The sequence below is a fragment of the Rhamphochromis sp. 'chilingali' genome (assembly GCF_963969265.1).
Source record: "Rhamphochromis sp. 'chilingali' genome assembly, chromosome: 2".
Lineage (NCBI taxonomy): Eukaryota > Metazoa > Chordata > Actinopteri > Cichliformes > Cichlidae > Rhamphochromis > Rhamphochromis sp. 'chilingali'.
In genome coordinates, this window is record NC_137930.1 from 230,658 (window position 1) to 258,076 (window position 27,419).

General features: G+C 43.1%; 1 protein-coding gene across 1 annotated transcript in view; it reads left to right on the top strand.

The window, feature by feature from the left end:
- The window catches only part of lamb4 (laminin, beta 4), a 76,613-nt gene that overhangs the window by 40,705 nt on the left and 8,489 nt on the right, over positions 1–27,419 (top strand). The window contains exons 21-36 of the mRNA XM_080875211.1: positions 8,154–8,265; positions 8,478–8,658; positions 8,749–8,892; positions 8,986–9,217; positions 9,685–9,842; positions 9,996–10,220; positions 10,346–10,390; positions 14,119–14,323; positions 15,350–15,603; positions 18,888–19,105; positions 19,346–19,442; positions 20,171–20,534; positions 23,103–23,254; positions 23,610–23,836; positions 24,631–24,828; positions 25,258–25,402. Coding sequence (XP_080731337.1) covers positions 8,154–8,265; positions 8,478–8,658; positions 8,749–8,892; positions 8,986–9,217; positions 9,685–9,842; positions 9,996–10,220; positions 10,346–10,390; positions 14,119–14,323; positions 15,350–15,603; positions 18,888–19,105; positions 19,346–19,442; positions 20,171–20,534; positions 23,103–23,254; positions 23,610–23,836; positions 24,631–24,828; positions 25,258–25,402 — 2,957 coding nt within the window. The remainder of the gene's footprint in view (positions 1–8,153; positions 8,266–8,477; positions 8,659–8,748; positions 8,893–8,985; positions 9,218–9,684; positions 9,843–9,995; positions 10,221–10,345; positions 10,391–14,118; positions 14,324–15,349; positions 15,604–18,887; positions 19,106–19,345; positions 19,443–20,170; positions 20,535–23,102; positions 23,255–23,609; positions 23,837–24,630; positions 24,829–25,257; positions 25,403–27,419) is intronic.

Consider the following 27,419-nt stretch of genomic DNA (forward strand, 5'->3'; position numbering starts at 1 on the left):
ACACTGTGGGCTCAACACCTTAAAATGAATAAAGATATGATAATGAGCCCCACACTAAGATGTTCTGTAATAACTGCAAAACCTGCTTCATTTCACTTATGTCTGCCTGTGTGATGCCAAAACCCTTAGAGAGGAAAAAAAACATTAGCCGGTGGTGTGTCCTCGCAGGTCGGGCCTAGATTAACAGATTCCAGAGGTGCTGCTGTAAATCATGTGGTCAACCCTCCTTTTCTGCGAAAGGAGTGATACTGATCTTAACACAGTATGTGTTTCACACTGAATATACATTTTCCCACTGTAACATTTAACATTTCCCAACACTACAATGTGGTACCATAACCAACAAGCAGCCAGTAAAACCACAGTTTCCTTCACACAAAAATCAGTAACACAGAAAAGTGCTATGTAAAGGATTAAGTCTGCAGGTTCCACACATATTAATGTGAACCCACAGGTCTCCCCCTCCTCTGGTCTCTGCCATCCTCCTGCTCCTGCAAAAACAAGAAAACAAAAAAAAACCCCACATACATCCACCCTTTTTTCACTGTTTGGGGTGGATTAGGCATTAGAAGTGACTAAGTGACATCATCAGTCCAGCCACAGTCCAGTCATATGCATTCATCTCAATCACATGCATTCATCCAGTCATATACATTCGTACAAATCATTGCTGATAGTGGAAAACTGCGCACGAATTTAAGTATCCATTGGCAGCAATATTACGTCATTCCAAAAATAAAAACAATTCTTTTTGCTTTTGAAATGAATTGAATCGCTACAATCCTTTTAAACACAGGACTTGCCATCTAATATGGTCCTAGGTAGGTGTATTTCTCCTAAGCCATTGTAATCTGGAGAATCTCACTTTGTATTTGCTCTCAGTAAAGTATTTTATAGCACTTTTACTTCCAATCTTGCTGCCTGCTTAAAGAGAGCTGATTATTAAATCATCAACACACAAAATATCACACCCAGAGGGGTGATACCTGGCAGGTTTTTTCCTAAGTGCACTGTTACAAAAATAAAACCCATATTGGGCCCAGTTTGTACGTGCAAAAAGAAAAAGAAAACAACCCAAACCTAACTGGCAGAATCAGTCTGGTACTAAAACAAAACCCCAAAATCTGCCAGAAAAATCACAGGAAACGTTTTGCCTTCAGGTGAAACAACATGCTGTAGGGATTAGAACCTGCCATGCAGTCACTGCTCCTGGCTTTACTTTAATTTATAACTGATGCTTACATGGTCTAAAATCAGACTTAAGAGTCACTGCCTTTGTTCATTTTCCCCACATCATATTTACTGGTTGCCCACAAGAGCTCCAGAATATCACACAATCCTGGAAAGTCTGGGGCCAACAAACATAGATCCACCTGCTAAATACACAGAGAAATCTCCCTCTTTTTTATTAGCAGCTGCACAGTTCACACAACACTAATGTTCACCATTAAACGCTTCCTAAACACTTCATATCAATGTTTTATCACTGGAATGTGAATTTCTTCCCCAGGTCACTCATTTGTCACTTTCACAGACCCAATCATTTCATTTAGCTTTTCTCCTTTTCTCCCCCTCCAAAAGTAAACGTGTAACATGTCATCATGTATTTCACAAAACAAGTTTGTTTTATGTATTCAGTGATGTGTATCTGGGTGCAAGTTTCACCCACACATCAGAAACAGGAAACTCAACCCTCTGCTACATCTTATTCACTTGTTTTATAATCCAGTCATCTTTCCCTGATCTAGTAACAAAAAATATTATCACAAAAGAGAATTTCCTTCATACAGTAAATTAATTGTGCTGCACCAATCAAGCAGAAAACATCTCACAATTTACTGTATCAACAACTAAATTTATTGTCTGATCACTGGTTGGTCAAACCAGAATCTTTTTTCCCTTCACAAAAGGTAAACTGTTGTCCTGCAACCCTAGAGAGTTAAATAATAAATAATTTCCCCCAGGGATCAATAAAGTATTCTGATTCTGATTCTGATTCTGATTAATTCTCAGCAGTGGATACACTCAGCATTTGATAACAAGTGTCTGTTAAATTTACACTATTTTAACACTGATGAGAGATAACAAGCTGATCCTTCATTGCATGTGTGTGTGTGTGTGTGTGTTAGTAGGCAGGTTCAATGCATGTGTGTGCAGTGGAGCTGCAGATTCAGCAGGGCTTTGTCCTTAAAGCTGCTTTTCCTTCACATTTCTCTGTGTGCGTTTGTGTGCATTTTATTTTTACCTTTGTTGCAATCCTACGGACTCTTTCTCAACCTCCACAAGACAGTCGGCCACACAGTTTCCCAACACAATTTTCATGTGCTCTCACATTAACAACAACGGCCTTCATTTTTCCTCCATGCTCCCACTTCTCACAGCTTCTGTCTTTCTCCTGCATCTGCAGCAGTTCATGGTTGTGGCGTGTCAGAGGCCAGTGGGCCGTTCTTCGGCTTTGCCTTTTGTCTTTCACTCTTTTCAGTCTCTTCCTTTGCCATTTCAACTCCCAGTATGGCAAATGTGAAACTCAGACAGTCTTCTCAAGTCCATTCACACACAGTGATGTCGCTGGTGAACCTCTCAGCTTGTGATCAGGAGCGCATGCTTCCATCCACTATGGCATGTGTACATGCTGCTGAACCCTTTAAGGTTTAAGGTTTAGGGCAGTGTTGCTGTCTCTTCACCTTGTTGACTCTTGAAGTCGACGCCGTTGCTCTCGAACTGCATTTCGTCTTCAGGGAGAGATTGATTGTCTTCGAAGCATGTTCTTCAGGTTAAGATGTGCATAAAGTGAAGCTGTGAAATATTCAGCCAAAACATGGGCTGTATGCGGTTCCAATTACGTTGATCTATCATTTTACTCCGGCCGCTGTGCTTGTGGAGGGCGCTGATCCAGTTCCGTAGCAACCTGTACTAACACACTAAAACATTTATTTAATATCATTTTCATCACTGCTCATTAACACGTTCCCTCTCTTATTCTTCTGTCCACATTTTAACACATCTCTTTTATACACACACCCACAGCACTCCTCACACACACACACTTCTCTTCACTGCATTCCTCAGTTTCTACACACTTCATACTCCATGTATTCTTTCCCATATTTCTGAAAGAAAAAAAATCATACAATCAAAACCTGGATTTGTCCAGACCACCTGAAGGGATGCCTCCTACAGCCTCACTGGCCGTACTGCTGGGCTCAGCTTTGTGGACAAGCGCGTTCACCGTCTGGCCTTTTCCTTCCGATGCAAAAGTGTTAAACACCATAAACTAAGGACAGAGTCCTTCCCACAACAGTCCTGAAATCAGGCGTCGTATTTCTGAGGTTTCCCTCCCAGTGGTCCATCTAAAACAAATAAACAGAAAACCCAACAACAGCAACAACAAAAAACTACAAACAATAAAAAACTCTTATCCCTGTCAACATATCTTTTGTTGAAATCTCCCAATTCTTTGAATCTTTGGGCTGAAGGAAGGACAGTACTCGGTGTATAAATGCTCAATCAACAATCATTTATTTCCATACAATTCAACACTTAAGAGCATTAAAACCATCATGATGGGGAGACCTGCCTGCAGAGGGTCACAGCAAGTCTCAAAATGGTGACGGGTTACTCAGCTTTTTATACCCTCTAGTGGCCCCCACCTAGTCGTAAAAGCCTAAACATTCACATTCTTTCTCTCTTACGGCGCCTAAGTTATGACCTCGGCTTCCTTATTTCTCTGCTCTCTGTAAGGTGGGGGTCTGGAATGTGGTCTGTTTCTTCTATTATCTGCACAAGGTCCTCTGCACACAACATTCTCTTCATGATTCAGCAGTATGAAATGTCAAGAAACAGTGTAACACATTCAACAGTGTCGAGTAATACAGGTCAATCCAATAGATCTAATGATTTTCACACTCTTTTAAGTCAGAAGTAAAATGCAAACTAAAACTACATATTGATCACACACTCTATGTTAAAGGGTATAATATGATCTACAGCAGTATCATACTTCAACTACTTTGATTACATATATAAGGTAACATATGATAACAGAATAATATCACACTTTCCATCACACAACCATCTTCCACACACTTGGAGTTTTCAACCAGACAACGTGGAGGAATGCCTCCCACTGCTCCAGTAGCCATTTTTCTGAGCCCAGCTTCCTTTGTACGAACAAGGCCTTTCTGCCTTTTTTCACTGGTGCAAAAGTGCTAAACTGCCATACACTAGAATGCTCAAATTATTGAGCTTCTAAGATCCTGCACTTACTACCACAACAAGGTGCAATTTCTCACACTAGGATACCCAAATTCGTTGAGTTTCTAGGACCCTGAATCTACTTGTTGCAGTAATAAGTAACCAAGGCTTTTCCCATCTGTCTGGTTAAGAACCCTGCCCAAATCAAAGCAGCTAAATCATTTGCAGTCCGTCTCTTGGTTCATTAAAAAATTCCTGCATGTGTGAGTCGCTGAAGCACATCTTGTGGTTCCTTCTTTTTTTGAAAACAAAGGAATGGTGGGACTAAGGCAATTTTACCTCAGGAAATTCAAATTCAAATTTTATTTGTCACGTACACAGTCATACACAGTACGATATGTAGTGAAATGCTTGGACAACTGCTCATGACCTAAAGAAAACAAAAAAGGAAAAGGCTATGAATAAGATAGGAAATAAATATGAAAAATTAAAAAGGGTAAATTTAACTAGGAAGGAATAAAATATAAATTAAGGTTAAAAATGAAATAACTGTACAACACAAATTAGAATGAAGGGTAAATTTAACTGGGAAAGAATAAGATAAAATATATAAATTAAAGTTGAAAATAAAATAACTGTACAACAAAATACACAGTATAGAACTATATAAGAATGTATGAAGAAATATAAATAAATATATACACAATAACAGCAGCATATACACAATGACAGCAGCGTGATTTAAGTGATGAAGTGGAAACAAAGTCCAGAAAGTCCAGTGTGTGTAAGAACTGTATGTGTGGGTCAGTACTGTGTGGTGGTGTGATTGTGATTGAGAGACCGTATCGCCTGCGGGAAGAAGCTCCTCCTCAGTCTCTCTGTGTTGGTCTTCAGGGAGCGGAATCGCTTTCCTGACCTCAACAGAGAGAACAGTCTGTTGTTGGGATGGCTGAGGTCCTTCACCATCTTCCTGGCCTTGGTCCAGCACTGCCTGCTGTAGATTGAGTGCAGGTCAGGGAGCTCGGAGCGGATGGTGCGCTCAGCTGATCGCACAACCCTCTGTAGAGCTCGTCTGTCCTGCATGGTGCTGTTCCCGAACCAGGTTAAGATGTTTCCCGCCAGGATGCTCTCTATGGTGCACGAGTAAAAGTTCCTGAGCACCTTGGAGGGCAGTTGGAAGTCTCTCAAGCGTCTGAGGTGGTAGAGACGCTGACGGGCCTTTTTCACCACGGTGTTGATGTGACAGGACCATGACAGGTCCTGCGTGATGTGAACTCCGAGGTTTTTGAAGCTGTACACTCTCTCCACTGGGCACTCGTTGATGACGGGGGTCTGGTAGTTCCTCTCCTGCTTAGTGCTGAAGTCCACTATCAGCTCCTTTGTCTTACTGATGTTTAGAAGGAGGTTGTTCCTCTGGCACCAGTTCTCCAGATTCCTAATCTCCTTCAGGTAGGCCGTCTCGTTGTTATCAGAGATCAGGCCCACCACGACGGTGTCGTCAGCAAACTTGATGATGGTGGTGGAGCTGGTAGTGGCCACGCAGTCATATGTGTACAGAGAGTACAGCAGGGGGCTCAGAACACACCCCTGGGGGGCTCCAGTGCTGAGAGTGGTGGAGGCTGAGACATGTCCGCCCATCCTTACTGCCTGTGGTCTGCCAGTTAGGAAGTTGGAGATCCATTGACACATAGATGAGCTGAGTCCCAGATGCTCCAGCTTGGTGGTGAGTGTGGAGGGAATTATGGTGTTAAATGCAGAGCTGTAGTCTATGAAGAGCATTTTAACATAATTCCCCCTTCTAGTGTCCAAGTGAGTGAGTGATGTGTGGAGGAGATGAGAGATGGCATCGTCTGTGGAACGATTTGGACGGTAAGCGAACTGTAGTGGGTCCAGTGTGTCTGGTAGTGAAGAAATGATGAAGTCTCTGACCAGGCGCTCAAAGCACTTCATCACTACTGAGGTGAGGGCTACAGGGCGATAGTCATTGAGAGAAGCAGGGTGGGGTTTCTTCGGGACAGGAACAATGATGGACTCTTTGAAGCATGTGGGGATCACCGACTGAGATAAAGAGATGTTGAATATCTCAGTGAACACAGGAGCTAGCTGGTATGCACAGTCTCTTAGGATACGACCTGGGATGCCGTCTGGTCCTGCTGCTGATGGCCAGTCACTGTGTGCCCGTAGTTCAGCGAAACTCACCGGAGGAATCCTGCCTGACAACGGCAAATTGTTATGGAAAATTTAACAATTACCTGCAAAACACCCAGTGAGCTTGATTTGAAGTGGGTTTAATAAACACATTGCAATATGGAGAGAGCATCCCAGTGAAACACCAGGACCATCTCTGAATTGTGGCCACCGCCCTTACATCATATATACAGAGACACAGACAAAGAACATTCACAAACTCTTACATGTTGGCCCCTCTCACGTGGAGCAATACCTCCTCCCTCAGAGAGAATTATGACCTTGTTTTCTGCTTTGGCGTCACCTAAGGATTTACATCCCTGATAAGCAGGACTCCCACTATCTGTTTAACGGCCTCACTGTGTTTACGTTCCACATGCATGTAAACTATGGACAGCAGTGCTCTTACTATAGTAAAGTGAGAAAGTGATTGTCATGTTTCGGCTGTGTGGCAGGCAGGAGAGGACCCAAACGCAAACTCACGGGGACAGAACTTGAACTCAAAAGCACAGCTTTAATTGCTGGAAAAATAGAACACAGGCAATACAAAACTAAACTGGGAAAGCTAATCATAAAGTATACCAGGAAACACGGAGAGCATCACACACAGCATGAGGGAATTTACGACACTGACAAAGAGAAACACAGGGCTTAAATACACAGAGGGATAACGAGGGAATGAGACACAGTAGGAGAGCACAGCTGGGAGTAATCAGGCTGGACGAGACGAGCAAAGCAGGACACATTCACATAAGACACGGACCATCAAAGTAAAACAGGAAGTATCATACAGAGACGCAAGCTTGGCACAGTGGAGAAAGCAACTAAGAAACAGAGACATAAACCATAAGGCAGAGGACTCTAAGAACCGAGGGACAGAGGGGAACTCAAACATGCCGACACAGACTTACACAGAACAGAGGGGACACAGAGAAACATGAAGGGCAAGGGATCGAAACTAGAAACCATAGAATAACTCACACAAGTACAATATTACAAACATCACAAGGAACTAAAAATGCTGGGTCAAGGGACCCAGGACCGTGACAGTGATATTACTATAAATAATGTGATATGATTAAATATGTGATTAATACATGAGAAAAGAAATCTGCCACAACACTATTCAGATGTGAAATTAAGCAGGTTCTTTGAAACTAGCAAATTGTACAGGATATTGCAAAGAAAGGCGTCTGGACTTCTTTAAGTTACTTGAAGACGTTTCACCTCTCATCCGTCTTCAAGTAACTTAAAGAAGTCCAGACGCCTTTCTTTGCAAGCTCCTTTGACTACGATGACCTGGATGACTGAGAACCTTCACAGACATACAGGATATTGTACAGTGTCTGTGTGAGTTGTTAATAGAGGCCATGATCAGGTGGCCTGTGGGTGACATCATGTTTGTGGCTGAGGCAGCAGGCTCTGTGTGCATATCAGTGACAGGGCGTAGCTGCATGTGTGTGATGATTTAATAAACTTTGCAGCACTTTGTTGTCAGTCCTAGTGCAGCTTGTGAACCATACCAGGATGTACTGAGAGAGGACTCTCAACAGAACATCTATAAAACGACAGCAGACAGCCAGCAGCTACAGCTAACGCACATGAGCCAAATGTTGTGCCTTTGTACTCCTGGTTCCACGTACAGAGACATTCTTACACATTTGTACTTATGTGAGCTCCAAGGTTCTCTGAAGCCTTAATAGTGTACTTGTGTCAGAGATTGTGTCTCAGTAGCAGCAGTTTTTGTTTGTTTTTTCTTTTTGTTTTTCCAGACGAGGTATTCTGGACTCTTTGCTCTGTCTAAATGCTGGAGGTCAATATTTTGTGGATATCACCTTTTATAAACAGCCCAGATCTGATAGTTCACACATCCTAATTGACTCGGTAAGGAGGTCTTCATCTATTCAGATAAAGTGATTGACATATTCCCTGAAATCCTCCTACTAACAGTAACTGTCCAATCATAGCTGAGGAGATAAATAAATTTGGGAAGATTGCATGGTTTCAATTTTCAATTTTTCTCTTCAAAATTAAATGATGGGATGTGTCTACATGAGGTGATTTCTACATGTTTAATCATGCCCCCCTTTTTTCAGATTAGTCTTTTTAATAGAATTGGGTCAGTCCAAAATTTCTGCTCCCAGAGCGACCTCGACACTTTTCACCAGTTTCACTGTACTGGATTGGCTGTCAAGCCTGGCCCTCAGGAGTCGCTACCTGAAGTCTGCGAGGGACTCATCGTGAGCCTTTCAGCACAAATCCACAATGGAGCTGTCCGTAAGTAGTTGGACTGAGATGATCCAGGACTGAGACAATGGAAAAGATGAGTGTTTCATATGTTTATATCTGCGTTTTACCTGTGGTCAGTTTGCAGGTGTAATGTTATTGGCTCTACTGGACCATCCTGCAGTAAACTGGGTGGGTTTTGTGACTGTAAGGCCAATGTGATTGGTCGTTGCTGCGATGCCTGTGCCCCAATGACGTTTGGCTTTGGACCTGAAGGCTGCAAACGTAAGAAACCCAAACCAGAGGGGAAACACTGCCTTTCGTTTTCTCTCTGAGCGTCTGACAGTTGATTCACAATGAATTCTCACCTTTTTGTAGGATGTAATTGTGACCCCCATGGCTCTGTGTCAGAGCTGTGCGATCAGGTCAGTGGTCAGTGTGCATGCCGTTCAGAGATTACGGGTCAGCGCTGCAAACGCTGTCAGATGGGATTCTGGGGATTCCCTTCATGTCGATCGTGTGAATGTAATGGGCTATCAGAGGTGTGTGATGGATTTACCGGAGACTGTCTGAACTGCAGGGAGCACACTACTGGACCCAGCTGTGAAAGGTTAGTCACTGACAAACAATGGACTGTGAGGTCAGGTCCTTAATCATTAATATGCAAAATTATCATGATCAATGGCCATGAGTACCATTCACAGAGAGTTCGGGAATGGCTGCAATCACAGCATTGTAAGATGGTGACAGATGTACCCTTAGGCCCTCTCCTCGACTCAGAGATGTAGTACATACTATACTCCATAATGATGAAGAACAGAGAGAATTAGACAAAGGGCTGGGTTTTCAGCTATGCAGCTTTTATCTGCAAGTAGATGCAATTTCAAAAAAGGAACCTTTGTTTACTGTAACTCAGCTGGGTTTTTTTCAGCTGAAAATTTCCCTCTGAAAATGTCTTTGCTACGTCTCTGAGTAAATTTATATAAATTAGATTTACTCAGGAAATAAGTGTGCCAGTACTTACTGCTGAGGGTCGGTACCTGTTCAGGTAATCATGATAAACCTATTTTGATGCAGGTGTGTTGAGGGTTACTATGGTGACCCAATCTCCAGACAGGCCTGTCAGCCATGTTTGTGTCCAGATGTTCTGAGCAGTGGACGATTCTTCGCCACTTCCTGTCAGCATGACCCACAGTCCCTCAGGCTCATCTGTAAGTGCCAGGAGGGGCACACAGGTAAGAGCCAGTATGTTTGCATTACTTACTTTTACCTTCTTTACATAAAAGAGGCAACCAGACAGACAGACAGCAGCGATGCTAAGAGTCAGTGTTTAGCAGCAGATTTTTGGAAAGACACATAAAATATATCACTCTCCATTTCCCTTTTAGGTGTAAGCTGTGACAGCTGCAGCCCTGGTTTCTATGGTGATCTGACATTGCCAGGTGCAGTCTGTAAAGAGTGTCCCTGCAACAACAACATCGACCCTGATGATCCCAACTCATGTAACAGCACAACAGGAGAGTGTCTACACTGCCTTCACAACACAATTGGCCTGCACTGCCAACACTGCAAACCTGGCTACCATGGCAACGCCTTAACCCAGGACTGCAAAGGTGACAACAAAACATAGAAACTTCATCTATCATCCTTTCATCCGCTTACATGTATGCAAAACCTCATCGGGGCACCAAGTATTCCTGTGTCCTCTAATGTGTCCCTTTTTTGGTGGAACCCACAGTCTTCACCCAGCTGGACACCCAACCCACTAAACCTCCACTGAGAGGCAACTTAAACATGTCTTGATCAGGTGCCTGAGCTACCTTAACTTTCAGTGTAAAGGAGCGCTGGTTCTTGAGTGTCTGTAAGGCTGAGTGAATTGAAAACTTTAAATTCAATCTTGACTAGGGATTCGAATTGATAAGAATTTAGCAGTTTCAGTTCTATTATTGATATCACTTATCAATTCAATTCCTTCCCTTATCAGTTCTCACTGGCTCCACTTTGAGAGTCACCACCATCAATAATCAGCATATCAAAGAAATTACACTCATGCACATTCACTGCATGCTGCGGGTCACATGTTTGTGCATGTTGGAGGTGCTTCCCTCTGTTGTGATCAGTGTTGGTGTCGTCACTCAACAAAGTAATTATTACACATATTACACAGAGCAATTTTCTTCAAAGTATTGCAGTATGTTACTTAATTACACCCAGAAGAAAGACATTCGTTGGTCTACTTGTTACGTTACTTTCATGTTACTCTGTAAAAATATCTGAAATGCACTGCTTCATGATCACCATTTAATAATATGAACCTGAGGCCACAGCCCCACACACTAAAACAGATCTCTACCCTAATAGAATAGAGTAGAATCCTTTTTTTTTTCTATACACATGTACAATCTCCTACTCAGTGCAGACATTTGGGAAAATAAAAGCCCAGTTCTGCACCACTATAAACATACAAATGGTATTAAAAAAAATATATACTATTGGAAAAATAATATGTTGGATCTAAGTTTCTCTGGTCCCCTCCCCAATCAGACCAGGAGTGACATGTTTAGCCGCATGTTCTCCTTAAATTGCTGGCTGTCTGAGTGGTGTCCCAGAAACGATGTGGGCTTCATAGATAATTGGCAAACCTTCTGGAGGAAACCTGGTCTTGTTAGGAGAGACGGCATCCATCCCACTTTAGATGGAGCAGCTCTCATTTCTAGAATTATGGACAAATTTATTAAACCCCCCAAAATATGACTATCCAGAGTTGGGACCAGGAAGCAGAGTTGCAGTCTTACACGCCTCTCTGCAGCTTCTCTCCTCCTGCTACCCCCCCAAAAACCCATCTCCATAGAGACTGTGTCAGCTCCCAAACAGACAAAAAACAAACTAAAAACCAGCAACAAACAACTTAAACATAAACAATCACAAAGAAAGAACAATACAGTATCCACATCTGAACCAAAGAGTAAAACAGTGAAATGTGGATTATTAAATATTAGGTCTCTCTCCTCCAAGTCTCTGTTAGTACATGACTTAATAATTGATCAACAAATCGATTTACTCTGCCTTACAGAAACCTGGTTGCAGCAGGATGATTATGTTAGTTTAAATGAATCAACACCCCCGAGTCATTCTAACTACCAGAAACCTCGAAGCACAGGCCGAGGGGGCGGTGTGGCAGCAATTTTTCACACCAGCCTATTAATTAATGAAAGACGAAGACAGACTTTTAATTCATTTGAAAGCCTGATGCTTATCCTTGTCCACATCAGATGTAAAAAGGCCAGTCTTGTTCGTTATCATCTATCGTCTACCTGATTTCTCAGACTTTTTATCTGATTTAGTGCTCAGCTCAGATAAAATAATTAATCAAATCAAAATTAAATCACTTTTATTGTCACATCACATGTACTGGTACAGCTCTCTGAAGAGCTTTGCAGTTGTAAGCGGTGCTGTTGCCGTACCAGGTGGTGATGCATCCAGTGAGGATGCTCTCAATGGCACAGCAGTAGATGGTCCTGAGGATGCGGGGGCTCGTGCCGAATCTTTTCAGTCTCCTGAGAAAGAAGAGACGCTGCTGGACCTTCTTCACTGTTTTGTACTGACCATGTGAGATCCTCTGCCAGGTGTACACCTTGGAAGCGGAAGCTGCTCACTCTCGCCACAGTTGATGGTGGTGGGGGTGTGTGCTTCTCTGCACCTCTGGAAGTCCACTATCAACTCCTTTGTCTTTGCGACGTTGAGGGTGAAATGGTTGTCTCGACACCAGTGGGTCAGGGCACTGGTTAGCGCACCTTTGGTGATAAGACCCACCACTGTAGTGTCATCCGCAAACTTCACAATGATGCTGGAGTTGCTAGTGGCCGTGCAGTCATAGATGTAGAGTGAGTACAGGAGAGGGCTAAGTACACACCCCTGTGGAGCACCTGAGTTCATTATGATGGGGGATGAGGTGAAGCTGCCAATCTGACCACTTGGCGTCTCAGACAGGAAGTGAAGGATACAGCAGCAGAGGGAGCTGTTCAATCCTAGATCCTGCTGTTTCCTGTCCAGCTTCGAGGGAACGATGGTATTGAATGCTGAGCTGTAATCTACAAACAGCATTCTCACATACGTGTCTCTCTTCTCCAGGTGTGACAGGGCAGTATGTAGTGTGAGGGCTATGGCATCATCAATGGACCTGTTGTGGCAGTATCTGAATTGTAGAGGGTCCAGTCAGTTGGATAGTGCAGAGCAGATGAAGTCCCTGAACAGCCTCTCGAAACATTTGCTCATGATGATGATGCAACTGGTGTCTTGGTGCAAAATCAACAATCTTGTTCTCAGTACTTCAAAAACCAAAGAACTTATAATTGACTTTAGAAAGAAAAAGACAGAGTTTTCACCCGTAACTATAAAGGGAGACTGTGTGGAGACGGTGACGGACTTTCGTTTTTTGGGAGTCCACATGGAGGAGAACTTGTCCTGGAGTATAAATACCTCTGAGCTACTGAAGAAGGTCCAAAACAGAACTGTACTTCCTGAGAATTCTCAGGAAGAATAATATCACACAGAAACTGATGGTGTCCTTCTATAGCACTACCATTGAGAGTGTAACCCTGACTCGACCCAAAAGATAACTGGTTGCCCTCTCCCTATGGTGAAGGATTTACATTTCAATTCAATTCAGTGATGTGGGTCAGGGCTACCGGTTGCCAGTTGTTCAGTGATGAGATGGTGGAGGATTTGGGCACAGAATGATGGTGGCCATTTTGAAGCAGGCTGGGACTACAGACAGAGTCCAAACAGGCACAGTTTTGGTGAGCGGCCACGTGGCCAACAGCTGAGCCAAAACAGTTCTGCTGGGCGGCTGTGTGGCCAGCAGCTGAGGCGAATGAGCAGGTCCGGAGGCCGACCACGTGGAAGGCATTGGTGGCAGCTGAGCAGGTCCGGAGGCCGGCCACGCGGAAGGCAGTAGTGGCAGCTGAGTAGGTCCGGAGGCCGGCCACGTGGAAGGCAGTAGTGGCAGCTGAGCAGGTCTGGAGGCCGGCCACATGGAAGGCAGTGGTGGCAGCTGAGCAGGTCTGGAAGCCGGCCACATGGAAGGCAGTGGCGGCAGCTGAGTAGGTCAGGAGGCCGGCCACGTGGAAGGCAGTAGTGGCAGCTGAGCAGGTCTGGAGGCCGGCCACATGGAAGGCAGTGGTGGCAGCTGAGCAGGTCTGGAAGCCGGCCACATGGAAGGCAGTGGCGGCAGCTGAGTAGGTCCGGAGGCCGGCCACGTGGAAGGCAGTAGTGGCAGCTGAGTAGGTCCGGAGGCCGGCCACGTGGAAGGCAGTAGTGGCAGCTGAGCAGGTCTGGAGGCCGGCCACGTGGAAGGCAGTGGTGGCAGCTGAGCAGGTCTGGAGGCCGGCCACGTGGAAGGCAGTGGCGGCAGCTGAGTAGGTCAGGAGGCCGGACACGTGGAAGGCAGTAGTGGCAGCTGAGCAGGTCCGGAGGCCGGCCACGTGGAAGGCAGTGGCGGCAGTTGAGCAGGTCCAGAGGCCGGCCACACCGGTGACAAGGTCCAGTCAGCGGCCTGGAAGGTGGTCGCTGATGCCAAATCCAACGTGTATGAGGAGGCTGCGGCGGAGCAGCAGCTGCAGACGACACCGTGGGAGCCGGCGGAGGAGCAGTTGCAGGCAATAGCGTGGGAGCCTCTGGCTGGAGGCAGGCAGGGCCAGCGGGTGCAGAAACCTGGGCTAGTAAATCTGGTTCTTGAGCTGGAAACAGATCAGCTAGCCTGACCAGGGATAGTGCTAGTGCGTGAAAGGCTGGATCAGGAGGTGGATGAAGTGGTAGACTGACAGGTGGAGAGGCTAGCTCTTCCGAGCCTCTAGGGAGGTCAGACTGGGTTCTAGCTGCCCTCAGCCTGGGCGCTGGGACAGGCACGGGAGGTGGTTGGACATCAGTCACACCCACCCGAGGAACATGAACAGGTGCAGGAGCGGACTGGGTCACAGCTGCCCTCAGCCTGGGCGCTGGCACAGGTGTGGGTGTTGGCTAACTGATAGAGGTGGAAATAATGACAGGGTGAGTGATACTGGCAGGTTTAGGTGCATGAATATTTTTAAGAGTGGCCTGGGCTGATGAAACCGGAACAGGCTGACAGGTAGGTGAAGAAGCCGGCTTAGATAAAACAGTCTTAGAATAAGCAGACCTAGGGTTTGCGTACCCAGGAATCGTGACAACAGATTTATCCAATATTATTCTGGCCCTTCTGCCACCACTATTCACAGTCTTTAACTGAACAGTCTTTGGGGGTGTTGAAGTGCTGTTATTGTCTTAAATAAATACCAGCTCAGAGGGAGCAGAGCAGAAAACAACTTCCCAATCCACATCCTCATCCAGGAGGGAAACTCACCATGAATCAGAGATAAGTCTATTATTTGTTTTAAGTGAGGAAACGGATGACGAGTGTGGAAAACAGTCACTGGAACTCACCACCGGGAGTTCCTCAAAATAGTCCATTTTATGGTGGCGTTTGCGCCGCTTTCTCCGGGAAGAGGAAGTGGGCAGGGTAAACAGCTGAGCCTCTGGCACGGGAGCCTCCATTGAGCGGAGGTGGGAGACGGAGCCGCTGTGCCGTGGTGAGGCGGAGAGTCTGGTGAGTGAAGCAGCCGACTTGCCCGTCGGCTGCCTCCCTCGAGGAGCAGAGCAGTGAGGGAGTGAGCAGCTGAAGCTTGGCCAGTGACACCCACTCTCCGCGGTGAATGCTTCGATGCAGGAGAGGCAGCAGGCGGAAGAACACGGCGTCCCCGAGGCCTGCCCAGAGCCAGACGAGTCCCTGCAAAGACGTGCTCTCTCTCCACGAAGAGCCGCTGTTTTCCCCTAATCTCCTCCGTCCAGTGAAGGAGCGCTGCCTCCTGCCGCTCGAAAAGTTCAGAGTCCGCTGGGTCCACAAGGCGGGGTCGTGTCATTCTGTCAGTGGTTGCAGTGTGGGTGACGAAAGGAGGACCCAAACGCTGGACTCACAGGTAGGTGAGAACATCTTATACATACATACAGTTTACAAGACACTGCAGAGGGTCGTGAAAACTGCCCAGCGCATCGCCGGAGCACCACTTCCTGCCATAAAAGACATCTACAGGAAGCGGTGTCTGAAAAGGGCTAGGAAAATCATCAAAGACCCCAGTCACCCATCACATGGACTCTTCACCCTCCTGCCCTCTGGGAGGCGCCACAGGAGCCTCCGGACTAAGACCACCAGGTACCGGAACAGCTTCTTCCCCACAGCTGTCAGACTCCTGAACTCTGCCTCCTGACATCTGACCCACGTTAAACTCATGGACTGAACATACACACACCCACAATGGACAACTGTACCCTCAAACACACAATAATAACATGGACTGAACCACCACTCACAACCACTAGCACTTTATATAGCCTCTGTAGAAACTATCTACACCCTCACTTATCTTAACTGCACTACTGTATAGCTCTGTGTAAATAATCATTCTGTACATTCGATAATCTTTAATCCTACAACTGTTTACAACTTGCATAGTTCCCATTTCTGTATAGCTGTATATCCCAGATTCTGTAAAGTTATTTATTTCATATTCTGTATAGTTTTTCATATTTATATCCTTTTCATATCCTGTACATAGCTTGTACTCACTACAGCCTGTACATACTTATAGTTATAGAATATTCACAACATACTTCATACCGTGTACATTATAACATACCATAATAGACCCATTTCTGTAATATACTCACATATCTATACTATTGCTAATATATATTGTAATATATCTATATCACTAACTACAACAAGTGAAGTCTTAATTTAGGTTTTTTGTTATTCCAAATAAATATATCAAAGATACTGTTTAACTTATCAAAGAATTCTTTTGGAAAAGGCAGAGGAAGTGACTGGAACAGATATAAACATTTTGGTAATATGTTCATTTTTATAATGTTTCTATGGCCATTCACTGATATGGCCATTGTCATTCATTTATTTAGAGATTCCTCCACTTCACTAATCAAGGGTCATAGTTTGTTGCTACAATGGTGTCAATGTCTGGGGTGATTTTAACTCCAAGATACACAAATCCTTTTTGCATTAATAAGCGAGGTTTGTATAATAGGATTTAGCCTTTCATCCTTGTTCAGAAATAGGATGGAGGATTTTGAATCATTATAGCCAGAAATAACTCCATTAGTTGCATTAATTTTGGTATACTAATGGAGAGCCTAGTCAAAAAAATCTATCAGGTCATCAGCATAAAGGGCCAATCTATGCTCTTGATCTCCTAACTGGAAAACAAATATGTCAGTTCTCATTCTAACATCATCGCCAGCTAAGAAAAATAGCATTGGAGATAACGGGCACCCCTGGCGTGTGGAACGCTCCAATGTGATAGGGTTAGAAACTTGTTATCTGTTAAAACATTAGCTTTGGGATTTGTATACAAACGTTTAACCCATTTGAGAAAAGTGTTTCCAAATCTATATTTTGGAAGAACATTAAATAAATATGACTCCTGTATTCTGTCAAAGGCCTGACGAGCATCAAGTGATAATAATGCTGTATCTTTAGCATCAAATTTCTCATGAATTATAATCAAAATCCTTCTTATGTTGTGAAACCCTTGACGTTTTAGTACAAAGCCATTTTGATCATCATGAACTAAATGTGCGATACAGGAGTCTAATCGTCTTGCTAAAACTTTACAAAGTATTTTAGTGTCAACCACCATTAGTCTAAATGATGAACTCTCTGCAGGGGCTTACCAGGTTTCAGTAGCAAAGTAATCATTACCTGTTCCAGAGTAGGTGGGAGAGTTTCATTTACGCTTCTTCAGGGTAAAAAGAGGAAATGTTAATTTTTCTTGGAAATTTTTACAAAATTCGACCGGAAAGCCATCTGGCCCAGGTGCCTTACCACTGTTAATGCTTTGATAGCCTGTGATATCTCTTCAATAGACGTCCGTCTAACTCCTGCTTTGTGTTTTCCATTAGTGTCTGGAACTGATTTTGATCTAAGAATACGTCCTGTTCTTCTGAGGCATAAGCACATTCTGATTTATACAAATTTTCATACAATTCTCTAAAGCTGTCATTAATTTCCAATGGATCTACTGTTACATACCCTGAAGAGGTCTTTATACTATTAATTGCTCCTTCACTCTGCATTTTCTTAATTCTCCATGCCAAAAGTCTACCTGCTTTCTCTCCTTGGTCATAATAAGATTGCTTCAGCCACATTAGACTTTTTGCTGCAGGGATTATTGTATTGTTTTAGGGTCTACCTTACAATGTAAACGCCTTGAGGCGACTGTTGTTGTGAATTGGCGCTATATAAATAAAATTGAATTGAATTGAAATATGGAGACCAGCACAAAGAGACTTCAAAGCAGTCGTCATGGTGATCCCACTGTAGAAGCATGAACAGGTAGAGGCTGCAGCCTGATTGCAGCAAGTTTTTTACTTGTTGTTCAGGCTCTGGCTGCTGGGCTGAGGTCTGCATTTACTCAGCTTTAGCATCACTCTGGGTTCTTGGCTAGCTTAGCATTAGCATGCCATCTGTGAAGGTGCTTGCAAAGAGCTGAAGTTGTGTTAGCAGAATAATGCAGCTGTTTCTGTTCTGGAGCAGTCTCCACTTTACCATAAAATATCCATATTCATGCTGTAGGCTGTGCCACTATTTTCCTTCTCCTGCACACAAACTGAAATTAGCTGATTGTCCAAGTGCAAGCAGAACCGATAAGTGTGATCGATAGGCAAAGCATTTTTCCCCTTTTTCTTAAGGACATGACTTCATGATATCAGGTACTGTTTATCTGCTGTAGATATCGTTTTAGGCCTCACACTTCTTCTTTAGGCCTTCACTTTTCCATTGTCCTCAGTTTTTTTTTTTTACAAAGGCACGCTGCTCACAATGCCAAAATGTGCAAACTTTTCAGCTAACAGGTCTGCGAGAATAAACTTGCTGGTGCAAAAGTACTATTTCATGCTGTCAAAATGTGTTGTTTTTTTCAATTAAAGCTGTGAAAATGCTAAGGAATGTGTTATGTATTTTTATGACAGGCTGCTAGTAGCAAAGTATCTAAAGATCCTGTTTAAAACCTGATTCTTACTATAACCATTTTAAAGTTAAACTGCAGTTTTGAAAGAGGGATGAATGCTTCCATCATCAATAATCTTCTTGCATAAATTTTCTTCTTTATTGCTCCATCTATACTGTATACCCTGTATTTCTTTTCTATATTTCACAATGGTCTGACAAACACTAAAATAAAAGTATTTTCCAGAATGCTCCTGTGATCGACGGGGGACTCAGGAGACTCGGTGTCCTCTGGGGAGACCCTGTTTCTGTGATCCCAGGACAGGACAGTGTCCCTGTAGGACAGGTGTGATAGGTAAACTCTGTGATGAATGTGAGGACAGATACTGGAATCTGAACATAGCCTCGGGATGTCAGCCCTGCAGCTGTGACCTCATCAAATCTATCTCCAACATCTGTGACAAGGCAAGAGCTCCACAGCCACAGACAGTGTCGGCGTGTGACCACAGGGTTCAGTTTTCATTTATCATTTAGGGTGTGAGACTGTCACTCTGCTACTCCTCTCACCTCAGAAAAACAGCCTTGTGTGTTTGTGTGTCCATTTCAAGGTTGTTTTTATTTCAAATAAAAAACAAAATTATAAATAATCACCTGCAGTAGATGCTGATGGTTAAACTTTGAATGAATGTGCTGTGACATATTCAGGTAACTGGACATTGTCCATGCCATCCTGAGTTTGGAGGAAGGCACTGTGATGAATGCAGAGAAAATCATTTTAGGAATCCAGACCTGCAGTGTATCTGTGAGTAATATTTCAATGTTTCCTTTAAGTGGACAATTCTTCTTTTCTTTTCTGACATATGTCTCCAGTGGTGTTTATTCATATAAATCGTTCCAAAGTTTCAAATATTGAGGGCAGTGAACCAAAAACCAAAAAAAGGGTGCAGACTGTTCTGAAGACTCATTTTATCACACTTTTTATACTCTTTGATCTGCTTGATGTCGCAGGATGGGGATATTCTTATATGGTCACTGAAAGAGCTGCACTCAAAGCACAACATCCACATCTACCACTTCTGTCTTATTTGGAAACTTTGCACTGTTCCAGGAAGAACGCAGGTCAAAGACAGGGTGTGGAAGAGAACCAGACATTAATATTAACTAATAATTAAATGCAGACAGGTGTGTAAATACATTGGTGCATCCTGAGAATCCCCCAGCAGCCTAGACAACTGATCCAACCCTATCTATATGCTTTAGAACAAAGGAAAGTTTGAAGCCTAATCTTAAAAGTAGAGATAGTGTCTGTCTCCTGAATCCAAACTGGAAGCTGGTTCCACAGAAGAGGGGCCTGAAAACTGAAGGCTCCGCCTCCCATTCTACTTTTAAGGCATAGACACACTGATTTATTGAGTTTACAGTTTATTGGGGGAAAGTGTATTCTAAGTAGCAGCAGCGCAGGTCCACTTTAACCTTTTCTAAATCCCCCTTGTTTTCATGCGAAGATACCATGTTTTATCTTGTTTTCAGCTTGTGACTGCAATCTGGAGGGAACCAAACAACCATCATGTGACCCTGAGACTGGCAAGTGCATCTGTCGGGCGGGTGTAAGCGGTATATTCTGTGATGAGTGCACGCCCGGCTTCAATACATTATTCCCAGCCTGTGAACCGTGCCATCCCTGCAACGCACTCTGGACTCAAATTGTCACTGATGTCCAGCGAGCTGCCCAGAAAATGAGGACCCTTATCCCTCATAACAATGTACAGCCCACAGATAACCAGCACCTGCAGGAGATGATTAACATGCACTCTATGCTGGACAGCCTGGCCAACCTGAGAGTAATCTCCCCACCAAGCGTGGAGAAACTGGAGAAAATGTCTTTGAAGGTTAGGTAAGGCATGAGAGGATGAACTTAAAAGGAACTCCACTAATGCTAAATGTAAAAATATACAGTATACTGGAAAACTCTTGAGTCATCCCTCATTTCTTTATATTTTGCTTCCAAGGAGCCAGACTTTCCCGTAATTTTGTAAAGTGTTTTTGAGCATAGTTTCTGAAGGTCTTTCAAAGTTTTTCTTTGGACATAGGCTGCTTTTTTACTCATTTTCAGTCCAGTTCTTGTAACTTACCAGATTCAGAGGAAGGAAATTTGATATGTATCTGAAGTGCCAGGCCTAAAAAATTTGAACATTTCAGATGAACAGTGTCTAAAACATCATGTCCTTAAGAAATGCCAAAAAATTTATTAAACTAAAATCTGACGGACTGACAAATTTAAAGGAGGTGGTCAGAATTAAGATCTTTGATAAAACTGATGAATGCAGAAAAGTACCATCAGCTTTGATCCACCATACAAAACCATGTAATACCAAAACACATAACAGAATACTGTTAGACATGGAGTTGCTTCCCCATAGCCTGCACATCAACAATATTTAAGCAGTGTGGGATCATCATCCAAAGAAGCACTTTGGATGTCCTTCAAGAAGCGTGGAGAACTCTTTCTGTGGACTAAAACAAATTACAGAAAGCTACCTCAGAGAGCTCAATCTGTGCTGAAGAATGAAGGTGATCATACCAAATACCAGAGGTTGGATCAAGTCATTGTTTTGCAAGTCTCAAGTAAGTCTCAAGTCTTTATCCTCAAGTCTCAAATCAAGTCTCAAGTAATGTCAGGCAAGTCAGAGTCGAGTCTCAAGTCACTGGTGTAAAAGTCCGAGTAAAGTCACAAGTCTGAAATTTTGAATTTCAAGTCCTTTCGAGTCTTTAAAAAAACCCGAAAAAAGCATGTTGCCATTATATGCTAAATGTAAATATTAGACCATGTAATTTTAAAATCTGTGTTTTTCTCAACACATGACAAAATAGTGAACTTGGAAAATATACACAAATTGTGAAATTACACCTCTTTAAAATGCAGCTCAATTAAACTTAGCTCCAAGAATAATTTTCACCGACAGTTCTGAGATAAGCTGCATGTTATTCTTGGATGCGCTTGTAGGACCGGCTTTAAAATCGCATGACAAAAATATCATACACATTAAAAAAAACTGCATCACCAACGTAGCCTGGACAACATTTGCCAGTTAGATGAAGTCAGCTATCTCATCTTAGCATATTTATATGCATATTTATAATCATACGGTTCTTGGAGTGAGTGCATACACTCATGAAGTTTAGTAACTTCAGGTCATGCAACAAGCCCAGGTACAGTTTACCGACGGATGGGTGCAGGACCTTGAAATGCACCGAACGAAGGACCATCGTACGTATCATAATTTTACCAGTCTCACAAATCGTCTTCATAAATACACATTCGTTAACCGTTTATTAATATAACCTTTGAGCTCAACGGTAATTAATTAGTAGTGGAAATAATTTCTGGTTCATTACAGAAATGTAGCAGTGACAATAATACTGTATGCTGTAATCGTACTGGGCAATTAGTGATACAAAACAACTGTTTTATCCTGTGAATAAAAGTATATGTTTTTGTCAATGTACCATAATAACAGAAGCGAAACACAATATTGTGTCAGGACAATTCACTATTTATGCACAATAAATAAAGGAGCATAGCGCCACAATTTCTGTTCAGCGCCAGACTTGCTTGTAACCTATATCACCAATTATGTTAAGAAAAATGACGTATTAACTACAACAGCAGACTGACCTTTGTGGAAATGCTTGGAGCAGACTAACCTGTGAGCTGGAGTGTTCTGGGATGTTAAATTTGGTCTTTGAATGGCTGCAATCCAGGCCACCCGTCGCCTCTTTGTTACTTTGGAAACATGGCTCGAACAATTTCTCTTCAACGACGTAATCCGATAACAACCGATCTCTTTACCCGTCGGCTTCCCGTGGCTGTCATGCGACCGGCTATTGCAGTTAATAATACAACAGCTTCTTGACATTTTTGTGTTTCTTTTTATCGCTGTGTGACTGATTTCAATTGAAAGCCTGCATGTGCTAGTACCGCTTGCCACGAGTTCCCAGAATCCTTTGCGGTTTTACCCCTGAATGACGTCACATTTTCAATCTCTATATAATATGCATGTTAAATTTTATATTTGGGGTGAAATATCAAGTCTTCTCAAGTAAACCAGTTCAAGTCCAATTCAAGTCCCAGGTCATTGGTGTAAAAGTCCAAGTCAAGTCTAAAGTCTTAGAACATTTTTTCAAGTCAAGTCTAAAGTCATAAAATTAATGACTCGAGTCTGACTCGAGTCCACACCTCTGCCAAATACTGACGTTCAAGTTTGTTAGAATTGTGCAGTCTGTTTTTATCTATTTCAATTAATGGCTGCATGTTTCAATAAATAGTCACATATTTGCCTTTAACTTAGCAAAATATTAAGAAATGAGGTTGACTCAAGACTTTTTCACAATACTGTACAATCAAAGAGCACTCAGGAAGATTTAGCTTATGCTGAATAATCAGAGTGTATTCATCTCACAGGAAGGTGAAAGATGCCATCGACACAAATGTGATCCTGATTGACATGTCTCCCCTCTTCAACACTGAAATTGACGACATTCATCTAGAAATCATGAACCTTAAGAAGAAACTCACCAGTGTGCCAACTGATAACGTAAATGACCAACAGAAAGGTACATTCCTTTTTTTATATGTTTTGTTTTTAAAATCACATCACATCACATCAGAGGATTTTAAACATCTTCAGATAAACTACACAAGATCCTTTTCTGAGTTTTTGAAGACTCCACATTTAAATTAAAGATCAGGACATGCACGGTCTTAATGTGAAGCTAAATACCTAAAAATGTTCACTTATCTCTAACAGAAAGTGAAGAAACATAAATATTCTCAGAAACTGCTTTCATGGTTCAGTTAAAAACAGAGCAGATCTATTTGTCAGGCAATGAATTCATCTTTTTAAACATAAACCTTTGTTTTCATCACAGAGCAGACTTCATGTTTCATGATTTCACTTTCTCTGCTTAGCACGTGTCTCATCTGAACCTGTTGTAGAGCTGTTGGATGAGATCCAGACGCTTTACAGATTCTTCATGTTGGAGGATGAGAGGGTGGGAAATGTCAGCAAAGCTGTAGAGGACTCCATGGACACCAGACAGGAAGTCAAACACAAACTGAGCATGTGCAATACAGGAGACCTTGCACTGCTGAAGAAGAAGGTCACAGAGCTGAGTGTGGTTCAGCTCAAACAGAAGGTGACTATCTTTACCAAAAGATAGAGATAAAGATATCTTTATCTTTACCAAAGAGGTTTGAGTTTGAACCTGTGGTGCGGTCACTGACTGGGAGCAACTCAGCTCCTATAAAACTGGAGGGTATGGTGATCAATAATTTTTTAGCCAATGATTTAAACGCAATTCAATTCAGGTTTATTTACATAGCACCAAACCTTAAAGCTGTTGTCTCAAGGTGCTTAAATCACAATCACAGTTCAGCAGATCAGAGTTGATGCCAAACTCAGCAGACATGTTTAGTTTATAGCACTCTCCATTAGAAAACCCGAACACTTAGACAAAATGTCGAGCGTCTCCTTGCTTTGAGCAAACCACACCTGTTTTAGCCAGTACCGTTAGGTCACACAGGTACACCTGAAAACCACTGGCACATTTCCTACAAAGAACAAACCTATGAATTTCGTTTGACCCAATGATGTTGCATGACCATCACCAACACCAAACCTACCTTTCATTAAGTCAAGATAAGATGATGTAAACATGGAAATTGTTCTTTGTTGGAAAATGACCAATCTAGAACAACCAGATGCAGTTTGTCAACAAACAAACAAACCAAAAACCCTACAATGTAAACATTGAACTGTAAGGTCATATGACTAATATATCACATGAGTAGCTGCAGGATTAAATGAATAGCTGATTGTCCTGTTGTCTCAATGCTGCTGTGAAAATCATTGATTCCATATAATCAAATCAACAATGACCGCTGGGTAAATGTGAATACTGTTTAAGCAATTTGTTGTGATGCGATAAAGGTCTGTGGTGATCCAGGTTTGGAGGACTGTTCAGGGTGTACTGGAGCTCTTTGTGGGCGTGATCTGGGGAAGAGGAAGTGCGGAAGTCCAAACTGTAAAGGAGCTGTTCATGTCAGTGAGGATGCTTCTAAGACTGCAGAGAAGCTGAAAGACCAGCTCATGAATTTGCCTTCCAGACTGCAGGACACCAAGAACAAGGCAGGTCTATACTGGAAACACTGGTGAATGCTCTACTTTCTATGGGAGTGGGTGAGGGTTAAACACAGGTTAAACCTGCAGGCCTCTTACCAAGCACCACGTTGGTTTGGAAGTGTGTTGGTGGTGTGTTGTGGTGTCATTTGACGAGACCAGTGAGTTTTGCATCTACATTTCTTTGATATTTGTGTGTGATCGACAGAACAGTAGAGCTCTTCCTGTTTTACTTTTTTGGATGAACAAACAGAAAAGGTTTTTTTCAATTTGATGACTCAAATCACACTTTCTTTTCTTCCTCACAAAGATGTTTTTAATTTTGCAGATGCTAGTGTTGTAGCATTATAAACTTACGTGTAGACCAATTACCATAGTGTAATATTTCACATCCCTCTCCACAAACTAAATCTTTTAAAAGGTGATTTCTTTTGTCAGATCAATAATGCCAATGAGATGACTTGGGATGCCAAAAACTGGGCCAGAGATCTGCAGGACCAGATCAACAACAATACAAACTCGTGTGAGAGAGAGAAAAACAAAATCAGAGAGCTTATTCAGCAAGTCAAAGACTACCTGATGGGTCAGTGCTCACTCCACATTCATTAACTTATTGTTTAAAGTTGTAGAGCAATCATGTACAGTGTGTTCTTTCTCAGCCTGCAATGATCATCAGATCATCTCACTTTCCTCAGTGAGACATAGATCATCATCAAATCAACAGATTTAAGAGACAGTAATTCAGATCATTTATAAGCCACATAAAAGGACAGATGTGGAGGTCCTGTACAGCCAGAATAGAATAGAATAACCCTTTATTGTTGTTGTACTTGTACAACAAAATTGTGGGTGCTGCACACCAACTGTCCCAGAATAAAATATAAATAGTAGACAAATAGAACTAAATGATAAGTCTCAGTGTAGGTCCTCAGTCAGGTCACGGAAGCCTAAGGAGTTTGGAAAGAAAACAACTGGACATCTTTAAGTTTGTGAACATATTTCATCCAAGAGGCTTCACCAGGTCTAAAATTAATTGATGGATCATCCCATGTATTTAAACTGTAGTGGGGGTTGTTCATTAAGAGGGTCATGGGTAGATTCACCTGATCCAGCCCTAACTATATGTGTAAACATACACGGCAGACCCAGTGGCATTTTAATACTTTTTATTAATGCTTTGACGGATGCTGTCCACAATACTCACAGAGCTGCAGCTCTACTGCTGCCCGCTCAACATTATCACAACAACAACGCCAACCACAGGACCCAGTACAATATTCAATTCGTGATTGCGGATGCCGTGCAGGTGCGCCCACCTCCTCTGCACGGCACCGCAATCACGGGTGTGCCATGGGCTCCCCAGTTTCACCCATTGTGGCCAATTTGTACATGGAAGAAGTGGCAAAGAGGGCTTTGCTATCCTACCCTGGAACACCATCAAGCCGTTGGTTCAGATTTGTGGATGACACCTGGGTGAAAATCAAATCTCAGGACATACCACATTTTACGGATTACAATAACTCGGTGGACCGACACATCAAATTCACCAGGGAGGATATGAAATAATTGCAGGTTAGCCTTCTTAGACTGTGAGATTTCCATCAGTAATGGGGGACATCTAAAAGCTGACGTGCACCGTAAACCTACACATATGGATAAGTATTTAGTCTGGTCAGAGGGCCCGGTGGCGCCAGTGTCCGGCAGCCTCGCCTCTGTCGGTGCGCCCCAGGGTGGCTGTGGCTACAATGTAGCTGCCATCACCAGTGTGTGAATGTGTGTGTGAATGGGTGGATGACTGGATATGTAAAGCGCTTTGGAGTCCTTAGGAACTAGTAAAGCGCTATACAAATACAGGCCATTTAAGGCTTGACTCTCATCATCCACTGGAGCACAAACTGGGTGTCATTAGGACGCTACAGCACAGAGCTAACACCATCCCCACTGACACAGTGGCCAGGGAAGCAGACGAACATCACATGAAGAAGGCCCTGAGTAAATGTGGTTATCCCAGCTGGACTTTTGTCAAACCTGGGAAGGCACCTAAACAAAGCTCCAGCCGATCCAGGAGAGAAGGACAACTGCTGTCTAAGTGAAAACCTGTAGTAGTGATCCCGTAGGTGACAGGAGTATCGGAGCAGCTGAGACACATTTTTTCTAAACACTGCGTCTCTTTGGCTTTTAAAAATTGGTCCACCCCAAAGATCGGGTCCCCCGACACAAACAGAGTAACATAGTGTACGCTGTTAAGTGCCAGGAGGATTGCCAGGATTTATACATCGGGGAAACCAAACAACCTTTGGCGAAGCGGATGGCAAAACACAGAAGAGCTACCTCGTCAGGCCAGGACTCTGCAGTCTATTTACACCTACAGGCCAGTGGACACTCTTTCAAGGATGAAGATGTACACATCCTGGACAGGGAGGAACGCTGGTTTGAGGGCGGAGTCAAGGAGGCCATTTACGTGAAAAGGGAAAGACCATCTCTGAATTGAGGAGGGGCCTAAGGGTACATCTGTCGCCATCTTACAATGCTGTGATTGCAGCCATTCCCCAACTCTCTGTGAATGGTGTAAATTAGGCTTTATACATTTAGTGTTTCAT